The 12,021-nt window shown below is 41.6% G+C and overlaps 1 protein-coding gene across 1 annotated transcript in view; it reads right to left on the minus strand.

The window, feature by feature from the left end:
- Window positions 1-357: 357 nt before the first annotated feature.
- PRPS2 (phosphoribosyl pyrophosphate synthetase 2) overlaps window positions 358-12,021 on the minus strand; it is a 69,566-nt gene continuing 57,902 nt past the window's right edge. The window contains exons 3-7 of the mRNA XM_040424983.1: window positions 9,257-9,355; window positions 3,395-3,519; window positions 2,316-2,489; window positions 2,072-2,231; window positions 358-705 (exon numbers count right to left, since the gene is read on the minus strand). Of these exons, the coding sequence (XP_040280917.1) occupies window positions 613-705; window positions 2,072-2,231; window positions 2,316-2,489; window positions 3,395-3,519; window positions 9,257-9,355 (651 nt within the window). The 3' untranslated portion in view covers window positions 358-612. The remainder of the gene's footprint in view (window positions 706-2,071; window positions 2,232-2,315; window positions 2,490-3,394; window positions 3,520-9,256; window positions 9,356-12,021) is intronic.

The raw sequence follows: 12,021 nt of genomic DNA on the forward strand, positions 1-12,021 counted from the left end.
AACAGAGTTTCCCATGAAAGAGATTTGAAATGCAGGTAATTAAAACGCCATCTTAAATCTCTCCTACTTACTCCACAAGCTGATTTTTATTAGTATGAATTTAGCACTTAAAATTTAACAGTAGTACTCGACTAAAACTACCCCAGTCTTGTAAAGACAATCTAGTTACTAGATATCTGCTAATAACTGCATAAAGTATGAAACAGGATTTATTGCCCTATAATATACCCTTACTGTTCCCAAACAACCCTAAATCCCCAAAACTTTTCACTGGAAAAGTTAACATTCAAAGTGTCAAAACTAGCCGGCAATATTCACTGGAAAATCATCTTGTGCAAGTACACAGCCACAAATGTACCCAAAGACATCCACAAAAGGTTTTATTAAATATAAATCAGAAAGGTATGACCAGTTTGAACCCAAGGATTGCCTTCCGCACTGCCATATGGAGAAAGCATTCAAAATACTATTGTCTTGCTAATCCACACACTTCCAAGGATGGGGGAAAGGTACAGTTTCTTTGAAATGCTAACAGGCATTTTATTGTCTGGCTTTTGGTTAAATCTGCGTAAAAAAAATGTAGAAGATTGTTGCATGCAAGAAATACATCTTTTATAATGGGACATGGCTGAAGAGGTATGACACAGATTCACCGTTATGCGTCCTCCTAATCGCCTCCGCTAAAATCATGGATATGTCGATGACCTGACAAAGGAAAAGAAAAAGAAAAGTTCATAGTTCATGTTAAGGTTTGAGATTGTTACTGGCTGAAATTGGACATTTAGTGGCAAAACTGTCTCTATGACACTTGTGTAATTTAGGAAAGTATAATAGTGTAAAGAAAACTCTCTAAAAGTAGCTTTCATGTTGCAGCCGGCATGCGCCTGTATGACCCAGACACAACTGACCTTGGTCACTTATCATTTAGGCAGCTGGTTACGAGCACTACCTTCTAGGTAAACTAAAATACTTTTAGGCCTCGTTCACATCTCCGTTAGGAGCTACAGCAGGCTGTTCTGGCCGCTTATTATTTTTTTCCTAGTTTATTTGTCCAGCTGACACTTGCACCGGATCTCCTTAAAAGGGGTTATCAGACTAAAAAATGTCCCCCATATGCCTGAATCCGCTTACCTGGCTCCCTGCACCGCCGCTTCTCTCAGTATGTGGATGAAAACATCTGGTGTCAGGTGGGGTTGGGTGCTTAGCAGCCAATGGCAGGCGGAGACGAGCCTCCCTAGAGTCACCTGCGATGGTAGGAAGGCTCGTCCCCCGTTTGCCATTGGCGGCTAACAAAAAAAAAAAAAATTTTTTTTTTCATCCGCGCACAGGGAGAAGCAGCTGCAATGGTGCGGGGAGCCAGGTTAGTAGATTCAGTGTGAGCGTGCCTGGGCATATCGGGGACATTTTTTAGTCTCGGATAATCACTTTAACAGAGATGTGAACGCGGACTTAGGCTATCCGCACACAGGTTTTCAAACAGACTTACTGCACAGACTTGCAATAATTTCAGACTTTGCAAACAATTGATGCAGATTTTATAATCTGTATGGCAGGTCAATTTCCACATGGAAAAGATATGCAAAGTGTACATGAGATTTGTCACATTTCACTCACTTGGCTGGTACTGTATTAGCCTGTCGTTTTTCTGAATCAAAATCCTTGTGGAAAAACAGAGTGTAATCTGCACCGTTTACAGGTAGCCTTAGCATATAGTTAGAATTAGCTAAGCCCATTGTACGAGGACCTCCGGAATGACATGGAAAAGCCCCATGGAAACTTTTGAATAAAGTAAATGAACTAGATTTCAGGTCAACTAATTTGCCTGGTGGTCCACAGCTAGGAGATGGCACAAGCTACAAGAAGTACACAAAATGCATGAATTCAACAGTATTCATTATTGCTACCAAAAGGATTGAGTCTTCTGTGGTGCCAGTGACAACAGAAAGCTACAAGTTTTCATATCCAAGTGAAGAGACACTTCACGTAATTAGTGTGAGGAATCCTGCTACCCACAACCCTGTCTTTGGTGGGAGTGATCAATTTGCTGAATAATTTGACTTTGTTTTAGTACCTGGATCTTTGAGCAGTGCTTCATTTTATCTTCTTGTGGGATTGTGTTAGTTACGACTACAGCTTCAAACGCTGCATTATTGATCCGTGAAATTGCAGGTCCAGAGAAAATACCATGTGTTAAAATTGCATAAACTTTTGTGGCGCCAGCAGAGAGTAACCTTTTAAAAGGGAAAAAACACATGTTACCACACACGATATCATATTTTATAAAGGTGTGTGCCTTACAATGTACCAAGACTCACTTGTCAGCAGCATGGCATATAGTGCCACATGTGTCAGCCATATCGTCCACGAGAATAGCAATGCGGTCTTTTACATCTCCAACCAACACCATTCTATCGACCTCATTGGCTTTCTTCCGTTCTTTATGGATTAGTGCAAATTCAACATTAAGTCGGTCCGCAATCGAAGTCACTCTGCAAAGAGATAAAGACAATGTTGTTAAGATTAAAATATAAATTAACTTAAATAATATGGAAATTAGTAGATAAGCCACTAAACATCTTCTCACAGATGAACTCTGCAGGATAACAGGCTGAAAGGACGCATTTCTTCTTTCAGCCTTACAAACTATGTAACTACGTATGACAATATGAAGACCGTGTAAAGAAGTACAGAAGGAAACTGGTGCCCTCTAGTGGATAGTGATATTTAAACATAAAGGCGAGCAACAAAGATGCTAAAATTTTCTTCTGTACCACCTCTACCATTCATGGTTTTGCCTAGTATGACCAATTATTTGGTTTGCTTTCCCTTTAAAGGGAACCTGTCATCAACGTTATGCTGCCCATACTAACAGCAGTATAAAGTAGAGACAGGAGAGTTGATTTCAGCGGCCTGTAATTTATAAGTTAAATGTACGGTAAGTGGTTGCCGAGAACCAACATCACAATCATTACAGACTGGGCCTGGAAAAGAGTCCCGGCCACCTGAGAAGAGTCCTGGTTATTCATGAATTCCTGCTCTCCTGCCCACCTGCTGATGACTGACTGTCTAATATCTAGTTTTCTCCCTTTCTCTCTAGGAGAAAACTGCCAATCATCAGCAGATGGGTGAGAGAGCAGGAGATTATAATAACCAGGACTCTTCTCATCTAGATCTGACTCTTTTCCAGGCCTGGGCTGCAATGATTATGATGCTGGTTCTCAGAAACCACTTACTATTAGCTCATGAGTGACACACCGCTGACATCAGCATTTTGTGTCACTATTTTATGATGCCCTCAGTGACGTGAGCATAAAGTTGGTGACAGGTTCCCTTTAAATAAAATCTCTTATTAACAGTCTCTTCTTAATTTTCTATCCTGGGATAATCGTAGTACCTCTTGGCACCGCCAGCATCAGGAGACACAATGATACTGTTCTTCCATTCAGGAATGTTCTCCTTAACCCACTGGAGTACTGCAGGTTCAGCATACAGATTGTCTACAGGTATGTCAAAGAAACCCTATATAAAAAAAAACAAAAAACAAAACGATTACGAAAGTATATCTTGGAAGTAAAATCTGCCGAGTGTAGCTGTAACTTTGCCAAAAAATAAATAAAAATAATATTGAATTAGCAAAACTTTCCAAGCACCTGCTATAGTAAGAAAAAACTGCTAGTCCCAATCCAGAAAAGTAATTAATATTGAATTACCCAACCCCCACACCACCTATGTGAAAGGGTACATGCATAGTATATATGCATAATCTACGCTCACTGACAAGACAGGATGTGTTTCTTAGGGAACACCATACAATACAAAGGAGGCGGCTCTAGTACCCTGCTAGGCCACCGCTAACAACCTGGATACAAGATGGTTTGGCATACAGGTTCTATACAGTATTCTGTGGCACATTTGCCCACAAATGTTGCAGCTGGGCCTGTAGAACCCGCACACTAGCATATGGCTGGCATCCAAGCAGGTCCCATAAATACTCGATTGGCAAAAAAATCTAGTGACCAGGCAGGAAGTACAGTCGTCACAATACCCAAATTTTGATTCAGTTAGCAAGATAACAAGAAAAAAGAACTGCTCCTAGAAGCTCCGTTCTCCCACCTCTGGCCACGCCCTGCTACACTAGATTGACAGGACCAGGCAGCGGTGGTCTCCTACTGCCGGCCCTGTCTGCCGTGTAAATCTCACGCCTGCGCCATCCCGTATTCAGCGCAGTGAGTGACTGCCTCACTGCGCCTGCGCCGAACACTGAACGGCACGAGATTTCCCCAATGGATCCACACAAAAAATAAAAATAAATGTACTCCGTATGCCTTCCGTTTCAGTTTTTCCGTTCAAAGATAGAACATGTCCTATTATTGTCCGCATAACAGACAAGGATAGTACTGTTCTATCAAGGGCCAGCTGTTCCGTTCCGCAAAAAACAGAATGCACACGGACGGCATCTGTATTTTTTGCGGACTGCAAAATACTGTAAAAAAGCCATACGGTCGTGTGCAAGAGGCCTTACAAATGTATCCCTGCTTATGGCAAACAGACCATGACTAGAGTAAGCTATGGAAATGCAGTGCCATATCGCTCTTGTGTAGCCATGTCCATCTGCAGCAGCGGTGCACAACGTTTTCTTCAGTGGTGTTTCTGGTGAATACTCAGACACTGTTTCAAGAAGCTGCTATTTCAAGTGCTGCTGTTATAAGTGCATTGGAGATATTCAGGAGATACTCAGGAGGTAATCTGGAGGTGGACACAATCTAAACAAGTAAGATTTGTTTGTTTAAAATCTTTCCCCTCTTTACAATGGCAGATCTGGTTCTGTGCAGGAATTGTTGTGCTTTTATTTCAGGTTCCACTCTTCAAAGGTTTGGATACTGTCTGATCTGTAGACAGCTCTCCATAATGCAGCAGGAAATTACCTTTTTGAAATATGAGATTTTTAAATTAACCACTAAACAAACTCAGGCTGAGAACATTGCAATGCCACTGCCACAGAGGCCCCCTAGAAATGGAAGATGGGTTACTGTAGGTTCAGGTAGACTGGTGATAGAAAGGCATGTCCCACAGTCTGTGGCTCTCCATAATTCATTTGCAGCACTATCAGAGTGCAAGAGCAACATGGAGGATGGCTCAAGCACAGTGGGTGAGAAACAATCATCTCCCATGCCTAAAGTATGTAAGACTGCAGCCAAAGACAAAAAGGAGAAGGTGAGGATTGATAGTAAGCAGCTGTTGGTGGGCGATTCCATCATAAGAGGTGTGAAGTTTGAGGAGAATGGTGTTGTGAGATGTCTCCCTGGTGCTACCGCTAGCAGGGATAGACGACGGATCCTAAATATAGTTAGCCAAGCAAAGCAGGAAAGGGAAGTGGATGTTATTCTCCATCTTGGGACAAACGATCTGGCTTGCAATGAGGTTTCAAAGGTGAAAGAAGCTTTTCATACACTTGGAAAGGATACACGGGAGGTTGCATCAACTGTTTCGCCTGTGCATAACCTTCAGCATGACAGGAAGATGCGCATTAAGGAATTCAATGTATGGCTTGGTGAATGGTGTCTGAACCAAGGGTTTGGCTTTGTGTCTCATGATAGCTCTTGTTGGAATGGAAAAGAACTGTACAAGAAAGATGGTTTGCATCTTTCTCTCAAGGGAACGAATGTCCTCGGTGAACAGTTCCAAGTATTTGCTAAGAAGCATTTAAACTAGGAAAGGGGGGCAAAAGAGTGATAATCCAGCAGTCCGACTGCCCCCTGGAACAATGCCAGAAGAGGCCAGTAGCACAAAGGTTAAGAAATGACAAGCTCAGAGTCTTGTCTACAAATGCTCGCAGTCTAGGGAATAAGATCAATGAGCTTGAGGCTATAATGGCATCTGAGAATATAGATGTAGTGGCTGTTACGGAAACGTGGTTCAAGGGGAGTAATGACTGGGATATATCAATACCAGGGTTCTCTCTATATAGGAAAGACAGAGAAGGCAAGAAGGGGGGAGAGGTGGCCCTGTATGTGAAAGATAGCATAAAATCTAATTTGATACAAGTTAGCGAGAACAATTTAGAGTCAGTTTGGGTTACCTTGCAGCTTGATAATCATAAGGTAACTCATGTAGGTGTTATATATAGACCACCTACCCAAGTCAAAGAATTAGATGATCTACTAGTTGAGGAAATAACTTCCCCCTTCAATGTCATTTTAGCTATCATTATGGGAGACTTCAATCTTCCAGATGTAAACTGGAAAACCAAAATAGCTAGTTCTGCCAAGAGTACAGATATTCTAAATACCCTACTGGGATTATCTCTACAGCAAGTAGTGGAGGAGCCAGCCCGGAAGGAGGCCATTTTAGATTTAGTATTCACAAATGGGAATTTGGTATCTGATATTACTGTAGGGGAAAGCTTGGGATCTAGTGATCACCAGTCAGTGTGGTTTACTATTAGTACAGTGACTGAGTCACACCACACAAAAACAAAAGTTTTGGATTTTAGAAAAACTGACTTTTCTAAAATTAGATTAGTGGTATACGAGTCCCTATCAGACTGGAACAGTTTAATTGGAGTCCAGGAGAAATGGGACTACTTAAAAGTGGCACTATTGAAGGCAACAGAAGATTGCATTAGGCTTGTCAGCAAAAGCAAAAAAAGGAAGAGACCACTGTGGTACTCAGCAGAAGTGGCCAAAATCATTAAAAACAAAAAGATAGCATGACAGACAAATTTATAAGATTAGGCAGAGAGAGGCCAAACAAGTTATAAGAGCTTCTAAAGCACAGGCAGAAGAGAAATTAGCTCAGTCAGGGAAAAAAGGCGATAAATGAAAAAAGGAAACTAAAACAAGGAATTACCAAATTAAAAACTAAAGAAGGAAGGTATATGGAAGAAGATAAAGAACTAGCTGACTGCCTCAATGAATACTTCTGTTCAGTTTTTACAAAGGAAAATGAAGGAGAAGGACCTCCGTTGGGAAAGAAGACTAATGAATCTTTTGACGCATGTGTCTTTACAGAGGAAGAGGTTCTAAGTCAACTGTCTAAAATTAATACAAATAAGTCACAGGGGCCTGATGGGATATACCCAAAGCTATTAAAAGAGCTCAGCGGTGAACTAGCAAAACCATTAACAGATTTATTTAACCAATCACTGGCAACAGGAGTCGTCCCAGAAGATTGGAAATTAGAAAATGTTGTGCCCATTCACAAGAAAGGTAGTAGGGAGGAATCGGGCAACTATAGGCCAGTAAGCCTGACATCAATAGTGGGGAAATTAATGGAAACCATACTTAAGGAGAGGATTGTGGAACATCTAAAATCCCATGGATTGAAAGATGAAAAACAGCATGGGTTTACTTCAGGGAGATCATGTCAAACTAATCTTATTGATTTTTTTGATTGGGTGACTAAAATAATAGATGGAGGAGGTGCAGTAGACATCGCTTATCTAGACTTTAGTAAGGCTTTTGATACTGTCCCACATAGAAGGCTTATCAATAAAGTGCAGTCATTGGGCTTGGACTCCCATATTGTTGAATGGATTAGGCAGTGGCTGAGGGACAGGCAACAGAGGGTTGTAGTCAATGGAGTATATTCAGACCAAGGTCTTGTTACCAGTGGGGTACCTCAGGGATCTGTTCTGGGACCCATATTGTTTAATATCTTTATCAGCGAAATTGCAGAAGGCCTCAATGGTAAGGTGTGTCTTTTTGCTGATGACACAAAGATTTGTAACAGGGTTGATGTTCCTGGAGGAATACACCAAATGGAAAAGGACTTAGGAAAACTAGAGGAATGGTCAAAAATCTGGCAACTAAAATTAAATGTTGATAAGTGCAAGATAATGCACCTGGGACGTAAAAACCCAAGAGCAGAATATAAAATCAGTGATACAGTCCTAACCTCAGTATCTGAGGAAAGGGATTTAGGGATCATTATTTCAGAAGACTTAAAGGTAGGCAGACAATGTCACAGAGCAGCAGGAAATGCTGGCAGAATGCTTGGGTGTATAGCAAGAGGAATTACCAATAGAAAGAGGGAGGTGCTCATGCCGCTCTACAGAGCACTAGTGAGACCTCATTTGGAGTATTGTGCTCAGTACTGGAGACCATATCTCCAGAAGGATATTGATACTTTGGAGAGAGTTCAGAGAAGAGCTACTAAACTGGTACATGGATTGCAGGATAAAACTTACCAGGAAAGATTAAAGGACCTTAACATGTATAGCTTGGAAGAAAGACGAGACAGAGGGGATATGATAGAAACTTTTAAATACATAAAGGGAATCAACAAGGTAAAAGAGGAAAGAATATTTAAAAGAAGAAAAACTGCTACAAGAGGACATAGTTTTAAATTAGAGGGGCAAAGGTTTAAAAGTAATATCAGGAAGTATTACTTTACTGAGAGAGTAGTGGATGCATGGAATAGCCTTCCTGCAGAAGTGGTAGCTGCAAATACAGTGGAGGAGTTTAAGCATGCATGGGATAGGCATAAGGCCATCCTTCATATAAGATAGGGCCAGGGGCTATCCATAGTATTTAGTATATTGGGCAGACTAGATGGGCCAAATGGTTCTTATCTGCCGACACATTCTATGTTTCTATGAACCAACGTTAAGGGCTGATAATAAAATTTAAAGGGGTATTAACAACTGAAATACTGTGTTCAATATGCCATAAATACAAAGTATATACTATAGATGTCTAGTTCCAGTTCCAGGACTCGCATCTAATGGGAGAATACACGAAAGATGCATTTGAGCAGCCGCAAAATAGACAGACCTATCCGTTACCAGATGGTTGGGGGCCGCACTAAATGGTATCAAGGGCCGCAGGTTGTGCACCCGATTCTCAGACTATACCCATGTTAACATAATTACCAAGGGCTATGGATGACTATAGGCCATGAAGTGCCAGCCCCAAGCTCCAAAGGTTGCTCTAGTCATTAGTCCCCAGAAAAATAGGGGTAGAAAAATTGCATATTTTGATTCGAGTGCCATATTGCAACAAAATGTGCAACTTTTTACCTTTTCTGATACCCTGCCACTACTTTTCCAAAAAGTACTTAGTGTCGTTGGGCATTACATGGTCCAACTTTAACATTTGCGCCAGTTTTCTGGCTGCAGTAAATTTCTGCTCTGGTGCACGCAGACTGTGTGAAGCCGGGTTTTTACCAAGACCAGTGTGAAGGGTTGGTCTTAAGTGAATGACCCAATGTCTGAAAATAAAGTGGAGATCCTATACATTTAATTACATTTGGATACCTGTATCTGAGAGGCATGGAGATCCATGGTGATAATGTGATCAGCTCCAGCAACAGAAAGCATGTTTGCCACCAGCTTCGCAGATATTGGGGCACGGCTCTGTTAAAATAAAAACAACGATAATGAACATCATAACATATACAAATACTGAAGCATATTTTAGAGGAGAACTCGCATGTACCAGCAAAATGAGATGGCAGTCATTTAGTTTTTATGTTGCGGTGCTGATGCTGAAAAGAATAACACAATATGCTCAAAAATAAATAAAATCAACTCACCATGTTGTAAGGGTACATGCACATGACTGTTCCTTTTTTTGCTGTCCGCAAACCGCGGATCCGCAAAAAACAGAAGCCACCTGTGTGCCAAACGGACAAGAATAGGACATGTTCTATTTTTTTAGTAGGGCCACGGAACGGAGCGACGGATGCAGACAGCACACTGAGTGCTGTCCGCATCTTTTGCAGCCCAATTGAAGTTAATGGGTCCGTATCAGAGCCGCAAAAACGGTCGTTTGCATGAGGCCTAAAGTTTTTTTTTTTTTTAAACAAATCCCATTCACTACAATGTACAACAGGCGCTCCAGTAAATGACACCACCAGCCAGGCTGGAAAAAATAAAATAGTGACTTGGCCTAAGGCCCAAAGAAATCAAGTGCACCTTGATAAACAGTGTGCAAACGGCAGAAGTGCATGTGCGGCTTGTGTGCCAACGCGGCAGGACAAGAGCCGAGCAGGTTCCAGAACAATGCATCCTCGTCATGTTCTCAGCGTAACCTGAGAACATGACAAACATACGTGCAAAATCACCAGGGCTTCAGGAATCACAGGTTATGTGCAATGGGTCATGTAACAGTCACTGACCGGTCATGACAAAAGCGGGTTTAATGTTACGCTAGAGGGAACCTCACTAAGGGCAACATAAGGTAGTGACAGACGCAGATCACAAAGCCCTGTCACTTACCTATTCATGCACTGTAGTCCGGGAGAAGTTATGATATGTGGGGAGGGGGTGCAGCTGTACAACTTATCTGACCCCACTCTGGCAGTGAGCTGCAAGAAATAAGGCTACAGCTACACGGCAACATGTGTCGCGCGCCATTATAATGATAGTCAATGGTGTTGCAGTGTGACAGATGCAAAAATCCATCCAAATTGGATTCCTGTGTGACTGTCGTGTCACAATCACAGCGTGTCGCAGTGCGACACCATTGACCGTCATTACTAAAAACGTTGCAATGTAGTTGTACCATTCTTGTTGCGCAACACATGTCGCCATGTAACCCTAGCCCAAGATGCACGCTCTCTTAAAATGCATGTCACTACTTTGTTTTGCCCTTAGAGAGGTCAGTATAAAGGGCCTGAAGATTATCATTGGATTAAACGCCCCCCAAAAAATCCATAGGATAAAATATATAATATTAACAGGTACACATTAGGAAAGAACAAGAAAAAGCTTTAGCACGGTGCAAGATGTGAGAACATACTTTTTTTGAGAATCGATAGCCCTATTCATGTAGTTTTTTGTCAAACACTGCCATCTTGTGGGTAAACAACACAAATTTTGTATTAGGCTACATGCACACAACGGTAAGTGTTTTGCGGTCCGCAATGAATTTTTTTTAAAAATGCGGACCCATTGAAGTGAATGGGTCCGCATACCATCCGCAAAAAAAGGAACGGACACGGAAACAAACAACGTTCGTGTGCATGTAGCCCTAAGCTGTATTATTTCTGCACTATAATTGAATACGTGAATGTACAGAAATGTGGAGGTTTTGAATGTGTGAGTAAAATAAGATCATGGAATAAATAAAATACATAGGGTTATTGTAGCTTTGCAGGATTGCTAAATTATGATATTTTACAGCATCTCATCAACTAAAATTAATACACTGCATTGCTAGCTCACATGGCATGTGTGTCACCTGGGTGTTCTTCAATGGAGGAGTGCCATGCTTCAACCACTTAAGGTCATTCAGACTAACTGCCTTATTTTCACATATGTCCTTATTAATTGAAAGTTATGTTTTAACAATAAGTATCAATATATAAAACAATAGACCAATTAAATCTTGTTAAAACTGTGGGTTGCATTCTTTTTCAAGTTTACTTTTTAGTATACGAGCCCTGTTATTCCCACAGTGCTGCTACGATTAGCCTGGGACTGTGAGGTGCTGAATAGAGTTGAGCGAACACCTGGATGTGAAGTCAATGGGGACCCGAACCTTTCGGCACTAAAAAGGCTGTAAAACAGCCCAGGAAAGAGCTAGAGGGCTGCAAAAGGCAGCAACATGTAGGTAAATCCCCTGCAAACAAATGTGGATAGGGAAATGAATTAAAATAAAAAATAAAATAAAAATTAACCAATATCAATTGGACAGAGGTCCCATAGCAGAGAATCTGGCTTCACATCAGCAGAGAATCAGTCTTCATGCCATAGCAAAGAATCTGGCTTCATGTCAGCACAGAATCAGTCTTCATGTCATAGCAGAGAATCAGGCTTCACGTCACCCACCACTGGAACAGGCCACTGTCACACATTTAGGCCCAGGCACCCAGGCAGAGGAGAGAGGTCCCGTAACAGAGAATCTGGCCTTATGTCAGCGCAGAATCTGTCTTCATGTCATAGCAGAGAATCAGGCTTCACGTCACCCACCACTGGAACAGGCCACTGTCACACATTTAGGCTCCGGCACCCAGACAGAGGAGAGGTTCATTCAACTTTGGGTTGCCCCGCAATATAATGGTAAAATGAAAATAAAA

This window comes from Bufo bufo, chromosome 3, assembly GCF_905171765.1.
Source record: "Bufo bufo chromosome 3, aBufBuf1.1, whole genome shotgun sequence".
Taxonomy (NCBI): domain Eukaryota; kingdom Metazoa; phylum Chordata; class Amphibia; order Anura; family Bufonidae; genus Bufo; species Bufo bufo.